The sequence below is a fragment of the Haliotis cracherodii genome, unplaced genomic scaffold (assembly GCF_022045235.1).
Source record: "Haliotis cracherodii isolate W230 unplaced genomic scaffold, xgHalCrac1.p SCAF_22, whole genome shotgun sequence".
NCBI classification, from domain to species: Eukaryota; Metazoa; Mollusca; class Gastropoda; order Lepetellida; family Haliotidae; genus Haliotis; species Haliotis cracherodii.
Genome location: NW_027266278.1, coordinates 1,209,305 through 1,227,812, shown reverse-complemented (window position 1 = coordinate 1,227,812; position 18,508 = coordinate 1,209,305). Strand labels below are relative to the sequence as shown.

Here is an 18,508-nt window from a genome sequence, read left to right as displayed (position 1 = left end):
TTGACTGGTTGACTGCATTTCTCTGTGACTTTTGATGCGTGACGCGTGATGCCTGTAGTCGCATGTGACTGAATGAATTCGGGAGCTCTATATACACTAACTATACCAGCGAATGGGGTGACCTGGTCTAGCTTCCATGTTCGGTCACAGTACCTGACATCATGACTTGCAGTCATAACTTTAATACATGATGGATACGTGAAGATCCGGGGTAGAATAGGTTTTCAACAACCCATGCTTGCCGTAAAAGGCGACTATGCTTGTTGTAAGAAGCGACTAACGGGACCGGGTGGTCAGGCTGGCTGACTTGTTTGATGCATGTCATCGTATCCGAATTGCGTTTGATGTCAATCACTGGATTGTCTGGTTCAGACTCGATTATTTACAGACCGCCGTCATATAGCTGGAATATTGCTGAATACGGCGTTGAACAACAAACAATACAATACAATATAATACTGCATGATGATCTGAAGAAGTGAAGAAGTCTGTCAGAAGTACTGCTTTCTGTTGTTTAAGGTCAAATCGTTCAAGAATCCCATTCAATGGAATGTGTTGACTCAAAATAGTGAACACCCCATACTGTCCAGTGATTTATTGCTCATAATATATACCATGGTCAAAATCTCATACTCATATATTTCTATCTTAGCACAGAGTTTCTTTCGCTCATATGAGTTATTTGATTTTACGACTGCTTTTGGTGTGGCGGTCATTCAAACCGTGACTAGAACGAAGCAATGATGGCGAATGGGTCCAAAGTAGTTTAGGACAAACCCTGGTATCCAAGCCAGCAGGAGTTATCTCCCCTACCCGAAAAGTCGCCACCTTGGGTGCGCGAAGAGGGGCATGCTGGGTAACGCGTGCGCATCCAAGATGACGTCACGTCCGTCCTCGGGAGGGCATGCGCATGCCTTCAGGATGGTGGCACGTCCGGGTTCTGGAGGAGGAAAAGCGCACGTAAAATCCTCCACTTCAATAAAAGAAGCGCACGTAAACTCCTCCACTGAAGCGAGTAAGGTGAACATCAGGGTTGACAAGCAGAGTGAGGAGGGGGGGGGGGGGGGGGGGGGGGGGGGAGGAGGAGGGGGGAGGAGGAGGAGGAGAGAGGAGGAGGGAGGAGGAGGGGTAGGAGGAGGATCACTTATAGATATATACAGCACTGGTACATTGTGGCGGTTTGAGTCTCTCACTTGAGACAGAGATGAGGAGATATACAGATGCTTGTGGTGAGGGACCAGGATTCTTCTGGGGACTGAGGGTGTGGATTCTTGTGGACCCAGGACTGATGGTATGGATGCTTGTGGGTCCAGGTCTGAGTGTACTACGGATGCTTGTGATGGTAGGCCGCCGCCGCCGCCGACAAGTTAGCTACCACCATCGGCCCATCTACACTTTGAAAAAAGACTAGCCTCGTTTGATGGGGTGCCGATGCAGATGAACCAGACCGCTGAAGAGATGCCTCATGTGGGCTTCGTGTACACGAAAAGAGCCGATGGTGTTTACTGCTTCATTGCGGCGTGCAGCTGAGAAGATGGGCGCCCCACGACGATCTTTGGCTGGAACGCCTCAAGTGGTCCTCTCACTGCGCCTACCTCAAGCTGACCGGGCTGGTGAGACACAAGAAGAAGAACGTGGCAGCTACTACTTTCTCGCACTATCTTTCGTTGGTTTGTTGTTTAACGCCGCAATCAGCAATATTCCAGGTATATGACGGCGGTCTGTAAATAATCGACTCTGGACCAGACAATCCAGCGATTGATATCATGAGCATCAATCCACGCAATTGGGATCGATGACATGTATCAACCAAGTCAGTTAGCCTGACCACCCGATCCCGTTAGTCGTCTTTTACTGCAAGCATTGGTTGCTGAAGACCTATTCTACCCCGGAATCGTCTTCTGTGCGAGGAGAATGCGAATCAGAGCAACGCGAATGAAGAAGCTTTTCCTGCCTTCCTAGGATGAAGTTTCTGTTCAAGTTCCCGTTCCAGTTCCCGTTCCACTTCCCGTTCCAGTGTTGGAGGTTTCTTTCTTTTCCAAACGGCCCTTTTCAGGGCCACCCAACTCTTCCAAAAAAACGCTTTCATCATTGCTTCCACAAAGAGCGGTATTTTAGTGCACCGGATATCCAAGATGCAAACACCAGAGATACAGAGCTGTTATACTCCACAGATATGACAAAAATAGCGATATTTGTACTCCAAATTAAATGCCAGGCTGGCTCAGCCCATGACAAGAAATAGGATACATACTGAATTTGGAGGTCAACATCACCAGATTGGCCCATTAACCACCACCTTCTGGCATAAAACTCTTGGCAATTTTCTACATATGTAATTTGAGAATTAAAACATGTTGTACATGGCCAAGACCAAACAATACATTTGTTTAAATCATGTGTGCAGACACAATTTTATGCACACGGCTTGGCATGACCAGCCGATTGATAGAAGCAGGCCAATCCTACCACCCGTCAAGGTGGAGTAACATTTTCGAACGTGGGATCTGTAGTGTTCTTTCGTCCATGAGCAAGAGGCAGGACTTGACTCTGGAGGGGAACACACATGATATTGAGTTCGCATTACCTTTGTCCATTTTCGTTTAATGGCTTGGTTTTAAACACGTGTCCACTGTTTGCAATGGTTGTCTCGTGTGCAATATGTCATCACGCATTGAGTGTTCAGATGTGTAGTAAATGGTTACCTGCCTCATCAGAAAGAGCATCATATTTATGATGTGTGTGTACACATGCTGTTCAATACTTAAATCCAGTGATTGAAATCAGATTACACACATGAGCGGTAGAAACTCTGTGCTGAGATAGAAATATAGGAGATTGAGATGGTGACCATGGTATATATCATGATAAAATGGAGATATGGTTTCATTCTGTCAAAACATTTTATTTTTCAACTTTGTACACCACTATCCCAAACTTGAGGAAAAACTTCATTCCTTGATCCACAGATCTTTTGTTACAAAACTCGGTGAACAGAGAAACAGTTACGTATCTATATGAGGCTCAGGACAGTTTGTGAAAAATGGAAGGGTAATGCCATCTGAAGTTCACTGGCAAAACAATATTTGAAATGCTGCACTTCCTCATTAATAACATCTGTGTAAAATTAGGTATCCCCATGTGCACCAATGGCGCTCCCCTCCTTGCGTATCTGTTTCTTTATGCATGTGAATCGGAATTTCTGTTCGGATTGGCAAAGTCAAAACAAGGTAATTTGGCCAAGAAGTTTAACTTCAGGTATTGATGATTTGATAACAATCAAATAGCCAATCCCTTCGAAAGATTTACCCACCTGAACTAGAAGAAAAGGAGACCAGTGAGACCGCCTCATATGTTTCAATCTTTAGATCTATACATAAGATTCAGAGTGACAAAACACTCTCCACAAGACTGTATGACAAGAGGGATGACTTCAACTTTCTAAAAGTCAATTTTCCCTTCATGTCGAGCAATATTCGAGCAGCTCCACCCATTTACAACTTCTGAGATGCAATCGAGCATGCTCTTTCTTCCCAGATTTGAAAGAGCGTCATACGACTCTTGCTCAGAAGTTGTTTGATCAAGGTTACAACATTTAGGGTATCAGTAAAGCTTAAAGTTTAATGGTAGACATGTGGAGGACATTTCCAGTTTTGACGTCCGATGCAATTCCCTATTTTGACTTTGAATCAATCGTCCCTGTGTTGTTTTCAGGTGAACAACTGACTTGCCTTTGTATGTGTTTGTGACAGGTGCCACCAGTGGGGCAGGATACGCTCACCTTTTCACGAACACCTGGTGTCATTACTAATTGATAGTGATTCATAGACTCACGTTCATGATATAGTCAGACTCTGGCTTGATGGAAAGGGTGTTGTCGCTTTACATCATCACTGGATAGTATGGGGTGTACATTATTTTCAGTCAACACATTCCATTGCATGGGATTCATATGATGGATATAATGGCATCTGTGCTTATATTGCTAATATCTAGTCAAAAACTTTAATGACAGTTTGGGTTATGTTTGGACCCGTCTTTAGCCGAGCTGCCTCGTCCGTCTTGCTCGCCCCAAGCGAAATGTGTTCCATAGGCTTCTATATTGAGTTTTTAATGTATATATACATACATAACTAGTAAGCATTCAACAGCCACTACATTTCCATGCATGCACAGTCTTAACGCTACAATCAAAACACAATGTTTGGCTAGTTTAGCCACGACCAGTCCCTTTTCAGAGTAAAAGACACACACACACGTGCATGCACGTCGCGATATAAGTATGATAGTCTTGAACACGACATTAAACCAAATTCACCCCAACCACCGTATTCGCATTTACCAGAATGTAAGGTATACATTGCTCCCAGTGATGATATCTGGTTTTTAAATGTATTGAACGGCAGAATGTTCCCAAGACAAAAACACATTACTCAGTGGAAGTCTCATGTACGACAGAGCAGGAATACCTTGCATGCACAGAGCCTCTTTGCCACCACGACATAATGGCTAATGCCATTCAGTGGTGCCATACAAGTGACGCCTGGGAAACACTCTGACAAGGTCGTACACAAAACAAAGTTACATTGCAACAAGCATGCCATGAACCCATTCCCTGTATCGAATGATTGTAGCCACACAATGTCATTTCATGTCAGGCATAAAGTTAGAAACGGCAGCATTCGCCAGCTTGTGACTGTGGGGAAAATGTTATATTTTCATTCTGGCTAGGCTACTCGTGAACATATCTCCTCCCCCCGTCAATCGATGAGAGAAACATGACATTTCACTCAACACTTGAAATATCATCTATATATTTAGCCTTCACATGGAGGTGATCTAGGTGATCACCTGTCAGCAAAGGGGATCGTTACCTACAATATGAATCACTTGATTGTCTGGCTGGAATATTGTTGATTTCGGCGTTAAACATCAGACAAGCAAATATGTGTAAACACGCATGGCCACAGAATAATAAGTACAGGCTGGGAGTTGTTTGTGAGTAAATCTAAATATTGTTATGTATATCAATCAAGCAAGTCACAAATTAACTCGGCTCACTCGAATAATGGCATTATATTTAATTTCAATGGATAGAAAACTTTGCAAGCACTTGGTTAATATTGTACAAGCAAGATGTTACTTGTTATCAACTACATCACTTTCAGGGGAAAGGACACCAATCAACATCATCACCGATCCCAACCGCTCGATCCATTAAGTTGGTTATTCTGACGAACATGGGTTGCTGGGGACCAACACTAACTCGGAACACGCAGTGAACATACATTCATAGACATGTATCAAGACTGGGTAGTGTGATCAGTCGGATTATAACGAAATGTGATTAATATCTGATATAAACTTATTTAAACGTCACGGCTATGCTTGTCGTAAGAGGCGACTAACGTGATTGGGTGGCCAGGTGCGCTGACTTGGTTGATGCATGTCATCGTATCCCAATTGCTTGGATCGATGCTCATGATGTCAACCAGTGGATTGTCTGGTCTAGACTCGATTATTTACAGACCGCCGTGATATAGCTGGAATATTGCTGAGTGCGGCGTTAAACAACATATATAAAGAAATAAATATTTAAAGGTCAAAAGTCAAATCAAAACAAACTGCAACAACAAAAAGTTATATTTCCAAAATTGTACATGTATAATAAAAGCTTTTGATTCATTTGTAACGTGTCTGTGACGAGACATAGAACATCACTTATTTTCTGACATCATATTAACCATATATATTGAAAAGTACTTATTGCTTTTAACTTAAGGCAGTAGTATGATTTTTGTATGATAATGCATGAAAAATGAAAAGTCTTTTATGCATAATTGTAAAACTAAAAACACCCCATGTGACATAATATGACGTGTATGTCATCATTCTGTAAACTCTGTGTTTGTTCAGTATAAGAGAACCGTAATTCGGGACTGCGATGTGTTTGTGTTCTGATTGTGCTGTGAAATATAACTTTCTTAAGTTAATTTCGATCATAATTATACACAAGCATGAACGTGTGTTTGTAACCATTTTCTAAAATATAAAGGGTTGTGAGGTAGCTCAGTAGTTAAAGAGTTTGCTCGTCACGCCGACTGCCCCAGTTCGAGTCCCCACAAGGGTACGATGTCTGAAACCCAGTTCCAACGTTCCAGTGTCACCCATTCTTCAGGATAACTGTTTAAAAACTTAGCAGAATTTTACAGTTTAAATGTATAATCTTAAACATAGGCATGCATGTATGTCTGAAGACTTTAAAGTTAACTTCGAAGATACATTTATTATGTAGTTTTTTTACTCTCCTTCGTTGGCTTCAATGTATTTATTATGTTTACCCATCGATAGTCAAAATCTAACTCACTCACTCACTTATGTCAGAATCGTACATATACAACTTTAACGTCAATATAATGTCGCTCTGAAAATAGATTTAACAACTGCATACTAGTACATAGACCAAAACAATGTCATGAAATGTCAAAACATGTTATACTTCAAGTGAGACAATACATTTTGAAAATCCTGATTTATTCAACTGACAGAAATTATACAGAATTTGACGATTACCTGTTAGGAAACCTGTTTTAGATAGACAATGAAATATGAAAACAATAACAAAGACAATCAAGAAAATTTCACGAGTAAGAAATTGGAAACCGAGAAAACAGTTTTTTATAAAATCATCATTTGAAGCCTGGAGAGAATAAAATACTGAACTGATTGTAGTATAAAGAAAACGAAACTAAACACGTTTTGAGAAGGTCCATGATGTAATGTTCATTGTAGTTATGCATTATAGAGCGGGGTTTCCTGAACATCAGAGGTTCAGTGTACTGTCTAACTCCTGGAGGACAGGGAAATAGTCCGACTTATCCGGGAGCCGTCAAACCCGACTCCACCTTATTGCCGTTTGACAAACCAATCAGACAACAAAAAGCAAACATACCACATCGTGCATGTGAATTAATAACTTTTATCTAATAAGAAATAAAAATAGAAGCATGTATAGTATCTACATATATGCATCTATATGCATTGGTTACAGATTTCTACCCCTGGTAGGCCTCATGTTGGCTAAATGCGCTGAGGTATCTGCGCTAACCAACAGTGGAACCAGTTTAGTACTTGAAAGAATAAGTTGGATTCACATCCAGTCACTTAATAGTGGCAGCCTTTTGACAGTTTCTGTCATTGATCTTTCACAATATAGTAGTATGGCCATTATGCTTGAACCATTTCCTTATACCTGGTCATGTCATCAGGGCAAGTCGTTACTTCTATTAGAGGCATTTAGAAGTTTGAGTACTGAGTAAGGATAAGATTTATGGATGAACAATTGTAATAAAGAAGTTGTTCATCCATAAATGTCATCCTTACTAAGTCTTTACTTGTTTGTAACTGTCGGGACAAAATAGTGTGTTATAATCCTAGAACAAATCCCTATAATAACACAACAGAACATGACAACACGTGTGTTACAGAGGTGATTACCATATAATCATATATTATTCTACCGGGTACCCATCTACTGCAGGGTGACTTTGGGGCTCGCGACAGCTCGCTCCAGACACCAGCTCCTGTATCGTACATGGCCAGAGTCGATTGAACAATTCCGATTGTAATATGATCATGTGTTTATGAATCACTGTTAATTAAGGATTGACTGTGCATGTTTTTCGGTTCATTTAGCTTTTCGATTTTTCCTCGATGAACCAAAAATCATACACAGTCAGTCCTAACAATTATATTCGACAACGAAAACATAATTTTTACAATTTTTTAACCAAAAAATGTTTTATATATCAAAGCAGACAAAAATGATGACATTTATAAACATTCTAAGTGTCGGAATACATACTGTGGTGTGACATGAATCAGGTGATTGTTTAATTAATATACATAACTTGACACGCCCACAAAGTCAGTAGCCAATCAACGGAAAGTAGGATCAAAACAAAGTTTATAGGACCTGTCAATCAAGGCAAGAGGCGAGAAGAACTGCAACAGTAACGAACCGGAACAAATACGTCCGGGAGAAGGCAACAATTCACGTGAGCAGAAAGGGAATTCCCCTTAATTCTGTAGTAATAAAAGAAGTCCGCTTCGATGGGCGTGGCTTAATTTGGGAAATGAATGCAATAACACCTGACCAGTTCAGCTAATCACAATGAAGGAGATGAGGTACATGGGGTTTAACGTCGCGCCCACGATTATTGCACTTATATTGCGACATGCATGCATAGTCGGGACTGATGCCGATTATAGTGCTAGCCCACTGAGATACCATGCCCCAGTTTAACATGAATACCCCTCTCAGACAGAGTGTACTGACTCCGAGCAGACCAGTCCTTGTTTTAGCCCCTTAATGCCGAGCGCCAGGCAGGGTAACAACAAGTACAATCTTTTAACGTCTTTTGTTATGAAGCGCCGGGGATCTTCCGCGGGCGGAGGCTCTAGACCACGGAGGCGGCCCTGGACATGAAGGGAAACCAAGGAATCAAGACACGGCCTGGCGTATGTATACATGGGCGATGGAGGAGGGTAGAATGTAAAAACGCTGATCTGTTGACCATGGTGACTAAATGTGTATCTGTGACACTAGTGTAACAAATGTGTCCGTGGTTCACTGGTATGCGGCAGTGAGTGCAATTGTCAGAAATGATTTGTGAATGTTGTTTGACACCATATCACAACCATCTGTAAATAGTCAAGTCTGAGCCAGAGACCAAGGCCTCACACATTTACCAGGTTCTACATATAAGCAACCGATCCAGATCGGTTGTCATGGTAATTATGAGGTTCTGGTTTTCCATCGCGTGGGGTGATTACCGGGACACGAAATACAAATATGCAGAATGCTATAAAATAGAAACTTTACCATGTTTAAGAAAAAACAGCACCTCGGATACAAAACGCATTGATTTGCAAATATGTACATGTTAAGTTTTAACCAAACATCCAATATTGCGAGATTGTTATTTGACGAAAGCATGGTCGTAAAGGCTTGCATCAACTTCTTGTGACGCCTTCCCGGTCACACGCGTGTGATCATACACGTCATCCTCTGTGTCCACTGCTGATTGGCTGAACATCGCGCGAGCATATGTGTTGTCAAAGGTAATTGGTTGTTTCTGCTCTGTGATTGTTGCTGTGTCATAGGTTTGGTCATTGACGCCTTGCGTAATGGGAAGAGCGCCATCATCCACGGATGCGTAATAGTAGCCTGACTCAGTGTTACAGTCAGGAGCTTGTGATGGTTGTTTCGTCTGTATTTTCGTGACAACAGCGTACTCAACCTCTGGTTTTGTCCTTACGTCAGCTACTTTACCAGATTCAGTGTCGTCAGCAGCAACTGTGTCATTGGTCCTGACACGCAGACTTTTCTGTTTGTTTCTGAAACAAGTTGGGAGTAAAGGTTCATGACATTCTCGTGTACGTATCGTTCCCGTTAGTTAAACAAACTCAGTCTAACATATAGTTAAGCACTCACAAATACAACTTAAGTGTTGTAATTGTTCGTGAAGATAATACCTACTTACGTTTTGTAATTGTTCGTGAAGGTAATATCTATTTAAGAGGCCCCTGGGGGTTCCGAGTAAGACATATACTCTCACCAGGGAACCTCCCATCGGCCTCTTAAATAGATGTTACGTACAAGAGCAATAGCAAACATTCAGTAGGTATTATCCTCCACAGAGAACAATAACAACACCTAAGTAGGTATTATTCTCGACAGAGAACAATTTCAACACTTAAGTAGGTATTACCATCGATAGAGAACATTTTTCAAAACCTAGGTAGGTATTACCTTCGACAGAGATCAATTACAACACTTAAGTCGGTATAACCTTCGACAGAGAACAATTGCAACGCTTAGGTAGGTATTACCTTCGACAGAGAACAATTACAACACTTAAGTAGGTACTACCTTCGACAGAGAACAATTACAACACTAAAGTAGGTATAACCTTCTCAAACAATAACAGCACTTAAGTGGGTATTACCTTCGACAGAGAACAATTACACCCCCAACTAAGAACACAGCAGCTGCAAATGCAGCCGCAGAAGAGACAGCAATAAGGACTGAAACACAAACGAAATTAAATCTGTAGAATAATGAACATTCGTAGTTGTAAACAAAATCTAGAAAACATTCTTAACAATCATAGGAAATCACTGTACGATTCGGACGATATGATAAGAATGTGTATAGGAATCACTACGACAAAATGATGACACCAGGTGTTCGCGAAAAGGCGAGCTTATCCTGCCCCACTGAATGTACCCGTCACAAACACATGCATTCATTGTGTGTCACAATTTTGTTGATTTTGAGTTTAAAGTAAATCAAACGTAGAGTCTGTTACTTTCCTTAAGGGCTACCATAACTGGACTTCTTAAATTCACATAGGAAGTGATGGCTATACGCCGCTTTTGGCATATTCCAGCAATATCACAGCGGGAAGAAAGGAACAAGAATATTATTGTCACGAGTGTAGGTATTGACTTATATATTAATGCGACAGATAATTATAGGAAGCAGGTCAGGATACAAGTATAGATCTAAAGTCAACAGGGGGATGAAGTAACAATATTAATCGTCTATGGTGCTAATGGTAGACTTTGAGTATTGTCTGGTCAGTGACTAGGTCAGTGAGTCTAGTTTTATGCCTATAGGTCTTCTGGCAATAATCAGTGAGGAATCCCTACTTCGTAATAACTTTGACACCCTCTCATCACTTCGCACCTCCCAACTGGAGTATAAACACATTAAAAGCTGTGCTGTCAGTGACGACATGTGACTGGTATCTTTGTCAAGCACTTGCCAGATAATAGCACTAGTACTCGTACAGATTAAACCCATCAAAGTAATAAATGCAGCTGATATCCTAAAGGCAATTCACTCCTTAATTATGTTTTAGAAAACAGAAAAGGGTCCTTGCCTGTCGTTGAAGATGTTGTCGTTGCTGCTGTGGATTGTGTGGTTGCTGCTTCTGTAGATTGCATTGTTGTTGCTGTGGATTGCGTTGTTGTTACTATGGATTGCATTGTTGTTGCTGTGGATTGTGTTGTTGCTGCTGTGGATTGTGTTGTTGTTGCTGTGGATTGTGTTGTTGTTGCTGTGGATTGCGTTGTTGGTGCTGTGGATTGCGTTGTTGGTGCTGTGGATTGTGTTGTTGTTATGGATTGCGTTGTTGCTGCTGTGGATTGCGTTGTTGCTGCTATGGATTGTGTTGCTCCATATTTTACAGTCGTTTGTGGTTTAGGTGGAGTTGCTTTTACTGTCATTGTAGATGCCGTTGTACGCCGAGATGTCGTCGTTTTTCTTGGAGGTAGGGAGGAACCTGGTGTAAGGACTAAAGAAATGGTTGATGTATCGATAGTCTGTTTCTTGGAAACATGCATGACACGGTAACACTGTTATCCGGCTTCGTTCTACATGTTAATGCACTCAGTTAGGTGGAGGTAGGATCGTGTTACCATATGATGCACATGATGATCCAGGAAGTCATGGCCAACAATACATGTAAAGGTAGCAATTATTGAACGAGTAATGACATTTTAATGAAAATAAGTCCTATTATCTGAGCTTCCCAACAACAGATTTGTGCTGATTTATTCTGTGACATGATGAAAGACATAACTGGTGTTAATACAAATATTTAAATACGACAGGAGACGAAATTGATACACGAGTAGATTTTAGATATATATTTAGATTAAGAAAGTAGGAGACAATGCCGAGATGATATGATGTTCATACTTGCAGTTCCTACCTGAGTGGCATATGCTGTACAGTCTGGCAGTGCAGTCCATATAGCTCCATATTCCATAGAAGGATGTATCATCTGGAGGGCTTGTTATAACACAGTCTCCTGTTACCTGGACTTCTCCGTCTGCCAGTTCTTTGAAGAAACTTGGATACCCTAGTTTGTTCCCTGAAGAAAGTTGTTGTTTGAAGTTTCAGACTTCCAACCACAACTTTGGCAACTGTTACCAATAAATCTACTTAAGAAAACATGTCATAGCATTGTAATGACAATATATTGATTGAGAGACATCCAAATCTTTAACCACGTGTAAGAGAGTACTTCAAGATGCATTATGGTTGTACATGTGTTCATTTCTTTATGACGTCAGTGCATCGCCAAATAAACCAAATGGCTGTTCTTTCATTGCTTACCTGTTACCCATGTGAAACCATTTCGCTGACGAAGACCTATCCATGACCCTGTAGAGACACCAGCTGTACGTGAGACACTGTCAACATGCGTCTGTATTTCCACGTCTTCTATCACAACAAGAGCCCATCCATCACCCAGGCCATTGCAGAAGGTTTTCGACTCTTCCCACGTTCTCTCCTCTCGAGACAACAAGAAACAGCCATCGTCCTTGAAAACTGTTGTTTGCGTATCAGGATTTGAGAATTGCTTGCAGGACATCGCACTGTCTGTTTGTATGTACAATATAACAACTTATCAAATATCGTTATTAATGTTTGTTTGTTTGATTATTTGTTGTTTAACTCCGCACTTAGCAATATTCAAGCTTTATGACGGCGGTCTGTAAATAATCGAGTCTGAATCAGACAATCCAGTGATTGACACCATGACATCCACGCAATTGGGATACGATGACATGCATCAACCAAGTCAGTAAGCCTGACCACCCGATCCCGTTAATCGCCTCTTACGACGAGCATAGTCGCCTTTTAAGGCAAGCATGGGTTGCTGAAGACCAATTCTACTCCAGATCTTCATGGGTCCGTTATTAATGAGTAACTGGAGGGTTGCGACAATGAACAATATTTTGGTTATATCATGGCGTGTCAGAAAGTGTTTAGAAAGTCTGAAATGATGCAGTTCGTACTCTCGTGCAAGGATATTGAGCTGACAAACCTAGAATCATAATGGACGAAAATTGGATTCGAACCCAGAATCTTCACATCCTGATATGGCTATAGGACGAAAGTATGCATATGTCATTGTCATAAAGAGCATTTTGCCATCGATATCCCGACACAGGACACATCGTGCTTTACCATTGCAACGTTAATTAACCCAAATATATATGACAAGGTTGTAACCAATAATGTGCAAAACATTCTTTGGGTTTCCTTTCCATGTCAAGCTCACACGCTATGAGACACGTGTGACGGAAATATTGTATAAAGCGGGGTTGAACTAAAAGTTACCAAAATGTTAATCTATAGATATTCTAAATTTATTCTAAGAAAGGGTATTGTGTTCAATTTATTTATATTGTTATTTATATAAGTTAGGGTGAAATGTCTGGTTAGTTTCCTGGGCTTTTGGACACCTGGTACTATAACTATTTGATACTGGTTCATAAACACATGCTCATGATAAATTCATGATATAGTTTTTGGCACATTTTTTTTTTATGAATATGGAAAGTTTTTTGTCGCATTTATTCTATAAATTACACAAGATTGGAAGGGAAACTCAATGTTGAAGGTTCTTTGTTAACTTATTATACACTAAATGTCCAAGCTTACTCTCGTAGTTTTGGCCAGTGGTTTATTACTCACACTCAGGAAAGTGACCGATCAAAAACATCCATACAATTATGATAATAATGAAGTTTCAGCTATCAGTCAGTTGTATATGATGAAGTTATTTTTGCCTTTGAGCATTCGTTAAGAGAAATGAATGGTTAACTCTTTTCTGAGTCTGCAAAGCTACCGAGCTACAGAGCTGTAACATAGGTTGCCAGTTATATCCTGTTTCGTCTCGCTCATTGTTGCTGTGATGCTCTGTAGTACATCAATGACTCACCTTCCGTAGAGTGTTTATAGCTCAAGGAAGTGTTACTGCATTTACAACGTAGGCGGGTTATACTGAGTCCAGCCTGTTTGTGTTGTTTGATGAGTGAGTGAGTGAAATAGTGAGTGAGTGAGTGAGTATTCCAGCAATATCACGGCCTTGGACAACACAAATGCACATCACATATTATCCATGTGAGCATTCGAATCCGGGCTTTCTACTTGGCGAGCTAACGCTTTACCACAAGGCTACATCGCCGCCACTCATATGCCATTCTCTGCATTTATTTGAAAGCTTTTGCTAAAAGCGACACGGTTACAGGAAATAAATCATTTAATCCCTTGGGCTTATAAAATATCTCACTTCCTGTCGTGACTTACTGTCGAGCGCCTTGTGTCAAATGTTATAATTAAAACATGGCCTGTCGAAATCATATCCCAATTCTTTCTCGTTTACCTTAGTTTACTTTTGAATTGTTATCATTAATATATTATTATTTATTAATAATAGCATCAGTCTGGGTCTAACCAGAAGAATCATCGCAGTGAGTGAGTATGGTTTTACGCTGCTTTTAGCAATATTCCAGCAATATCGCACCTTTCGGGGGACAGCAAAAATCGGCTTCACACATTGTGCCCATGCAGGAAAACGAACCCGGGTCTTCACCGTGACGAGCGAAAGCTTTATCCACTAGCCTACCCCGACCGCCCCAGAATCATTGCAGAGCTGCTTGTCGAAAGAGGCGACTAACGGGATCAGATGGTCAGGCTCGCTGACATGGTTGATGCATGTCGTCGTATCACAATTGCGTGGATCGATGCTCGTGATGTCAATCACTGGATTGTCTGGTCCAGACTGACCACAGTTCGGCGTTAAACAACAAATACACAAACAAACAAACATTGCAGAGCATCATGTTTGATGAATGACGTCATGCTACTATCTCATGCCGTAATAGTGACGTCGAGTGTATTTTGCACACGACTGGTTTCAATCGACATTTCCCGCAACGTTAGAATAAAACCTACACACACATACAATCCAAGATCTCCTCATTCTCATCCTGAATGTAAATTACCCATCCACATATCAATCCACATCAACCTGTCAACACACCACTGGAATTATCCACACTTTGACATCATGATTTGTGTTATGTATGATACATCCTTACCGGCTGCAGATCCGTGCATCCAAAGGAATATCCAGATGGAGTATAATGCAGAATGTTGAATATACGCGGGTATCAAGAGCCTTGCGACAGACATGTTTCCCCCTCAACCCTTCTACAGCCAGTGTCCTACCAGGAAGTGTAATTCGATGACAGTGGGCATTTGAGCAACAGCTCAACTATTTCTGAATCATCAGTGTCAATTCGTTGTTCCGTTTTCAGTTTCCGCACATTTTCATTGTCTGACGCCAATATAGATGATAACAATGCAAGTGACATTTCATGTGTTTTCGCCATTAATAGCATGTCCGAAAATTAAACCGAACGATCCATGAAGATCCGGGTTAGAATAGGTCTTCAGCAACCCATGCTTGCTGTAAAAGGCGACCATGCTTGTCGTCAGAGGCGACTAACGGGAACGGGTGGTCAGGGTCGCTGACTTGGTTGAGGCATTTTATCGTATCACCATTGCGTGGATCGATTCTCATGATGTCAATCACTGGATTGTCTGGTCCAGACTGGATTATTTACAGACCGCCGTCATATAGCTGGAATAAAGCTGAGAGCGGCGTTAAACAACAAATAAACAAACAAATTAAACGGAACATTATACAATCATATGAAATGTAAACCCTGCAAAGTTATTTCACTCAATTCAATCTATTGTTCTGGTGACGTAATGTAATAGTGAATGACGTCATATCGTATTAAAAACAATGGCCCAATGTGACGACATGTTTCTTCCACTAACCGATCAGCCATCGCTAAAACACACTGTGTAAATATCAGAAGTTATTACCGCCGTTCTGTCCTACCCGGTAATGTTTTATTTCATTATATAATGACATCAATATTTATTGTTTCCTTCGTGAGTCATACCAAGTCTAATAACAGATTCAAAACGATTATGAGTCAGTGAGTGAGTGAGTTGGGTTTAACGCCGCTTTTAACAGTATTCCAGTTATATCGCGGCGTGTCAGCTTAATGTGGGAGGAAAGCCCGAAGTGATGCAGGTCTCAGACGTTTACCACTTCCGTTTACCATACCCCACACCCCACACCCTTCACACTAACTTCATCGACCACCCACCAAAACCAACATCTACACCCACAGACACTTCATCGACACCCATATTATGAATTCAAGTTATGAATCCAAGAAGGTGAGCCTGACCTGAACCGACACCAACCCATCCACCCCCACTCCAACCCCCACCCTCAACAATAGTTACACTCAGAATGTGTGATATGTGTTCCGTGTTCGTTCATAGGTGTATGTGTGAGTGAGTAAACTATGGCAAAAGGTTACTCTTCGATTTTGCAGCAATATCACAGTGAATTGAGGTGAAATGGGGTTTAACGTCACGTCTAAGATTATTGCACTTATATAGCGACGTGCATCATGCACGTGTGTGTGTGTGTGTGTGTGTGTGTGTGTCTGTGCGTGTGCGTGTGCGTGTGCGTGTGCTTGTACTAGTCCGGACTGATGACGATTCATAGTGCCAGCCCATTGAGATACCATGCCACAGTTTAACATGAATACCTTCACTTAGACACAGTATACTGACTCCGAGCTGACCAGTCCTTGTTTTATCCCAATAATGCCGGGCGCCATACAGGCTAACATGATCTTAAAACGTCTTTTGGTATGACGCTCCCGGGGATCGAACCCCGGACAGTCCGCTCTCCGGGCGGACGCTTTACCACTAGACCACAGCAACATCACGAAAGTTTATGAACTGTGACACATTGTGTTTTGTTATGATCTGATTAATATATTAACTATGGTTCGATATTTGTATATGAAGTGAGAAATTACTCATCAGTAAGTGATGTAGTTTGCTGTATTTATCCGTGTGTGATTTGGCTATAGGTCAGTCTGTAGGATCCTCTTCCTTGTGTATTGACACGAAATGACAGGGGTAATGTTTCTCGTGTCCTGGTTTATTTTCCGGTTCATTGTTATGTAAGTGACGGACCTACTTCAGAACGGGACATGTGCCGTTAACAGGAAGTAGGTGAATGTGGTGTTACACTGCAGTCGACGATGTTATAGCATGGTGGCCTGTCTATGATCGAGTCTGACCCAGACAAACCACTGGTTAAGCACGCGGTTAAATCTCTCGTGGTGTATACACTACAAGTAATGTTTACTGTGATTGTCTTTACTGAGAGCAAAAAATTGCTCTTACGTTGTTGTGTGATCTCTCTATGTTATGGATGCATACTGTGTTATGGAGCCACTCTATTTCTACCGGCTGCCAGGGTGAAACGATAATGTAACTGAAGGGGTAAACTTGAAATTATATAAATCACTGGTGCATAAAGTTGGTTTGATAACACTGTTTGCGAACTGCACTGATGACGCCCTACGTAGTGTATATTTCATCTTCAAGATAGATAATTACAATTGCAAATAATTGTGTCCAAATGTCGCATTCTCGCGTGGTCGAACTTGACAAAAAGTGCCACGTACGAAAAACACGAGAATGCGAGATTTTGGCCAAATCTCGCGTTCTCGCGATCTCGTGTTTTGGGCATATTTAGCTCGTTTCCAAAGGTCGAGATAGCGAGAATGCGAGATCGCGAGAATGTCCCTTACAGTATTCCGTACATAGGGGATCCGATGACATACATGAACCAAGTCGGCGAGTCTGACCACCCGATCCCTTTAGTCGCCTCTAACGACAAGCATGGGTTGCTAAAGACCTATTCCAACCCGGATCTTCACGGGCCTAATTATAAATCCCCTGTGCAGTATGGTAATGGATATGAATGAAATCACAAATACACTCAGCTGCACTCAGAAGACGTGTTCCATACGAAGAATCTGTACAAGAACATCATTTGTCAGAATAGATGGCCAAGATCAATGATTGGTAAATCTAACTAATTATAAATAGCTTATGTTGTGTTACAACATATCGCTATCATGTATGCTGACACATAAACATGCTGATACATGTCTTTATGTTAGTGAACATGAGCGAGTGGGGTTTTACGCCACTTTTAACAGAATTCGAGCAATTGGACTTTCACAATGTACGCATATCGTGAATCGAAGATGAGTCTTCAGCGTGACGTGCGAACCCCTCAACAACGTGGCTACCCTACCATCGTAGTGAATGTGTATATATGGACCAGAACTATATTTTATGTCAAAGCTATGCTTGATTCTACGTTTTGTCTTGTATAACGTTGACCATGCTACCATAGCTGCAGCTGTGATGCCCGCAACGCCACTTCCGGGCCTTGAAGGGGTGACCTTCTGGCAGGTCTTCTGGTCTCCCCAAAAATGTGCTGTCGAGGCTGCTTTCGCAAACATGAAACAAATTCCAATCCATAGTCTACCATGACATTGGTTCGCAAGCGATATCCCTTCACCATAGGGTATTATTTGCAAATGACCACATTAACGCGAAATTATTTGAATAAATATAAGCGATGAAAAGCATTTAATATTCATAAGACATCTCATCTTAAAGCAGAGTGGATTGTACGATTCACACTATATGAGGAGTATGAGGATGCTATATATTCGCCAA

At 41.3% G+C, this 18,508-nt stretch overlaps 1 protein-coding gene across 1 annotated transcript; it reads right to left on the bottom strand.

Moving 5' to 3' along the window:
• Positions 1 to 8,520: 8,520 nt before the first annotated feature.
• Positions 8,521 to 15,063, bottom strand: LOC139471351 (uncharacterized). Its single transcript, XM_071253669.1, has 6 exons — positions 14,968 to 15,063; positions 12,191 to 12,457; positions 11,784 to 11,945; positions 10,950 to 11,363; positions 10,011 to 10,089; positions 8,521 to 9,399 (listed from the first exon to the last, which is right to left on the bottom strand). The coding sequence occupies exons 1-6, from the start codon at positions 15,059 to 15,061 to the stop codon at positions 8,982 to 8,984; spliced, it is 1,434 nt and encodes a 477-aa protein (XP_071109770.1). The 5' UTR covers positions 15,062 to 15,063; the 3' UTR covers positions 8,521 to 8,981.
• Between the last annotated feature and the right edge of the window lie 3,445 nt (positions 15,064 to 18,508).

Bases quoted from the DNA above. Each gene is read 5' to 3' on its own strand.
- LOC139471351 (XM_071253669.1), bottom strand. From the start codon at position 15,061: ATGTCTGTCGCAAGGCTCTTGATACCCGCGTATATTCAACATTCTGCA. The intron at 11,946-12,190 runs GTAAGCAATGAA...AACTTTCTTCAG, and splicing joins TGGTTTCACATGGGTAACAG to GGAACAAACTAGGGTATCCA. The intron at 9,400-10,010 runs GTAATACCCACT...AACTTGTTTCAG, and splicing joins GTAATTGTTCTCTGTCGAAG to AAACAAACAGAAAAGTCTGC.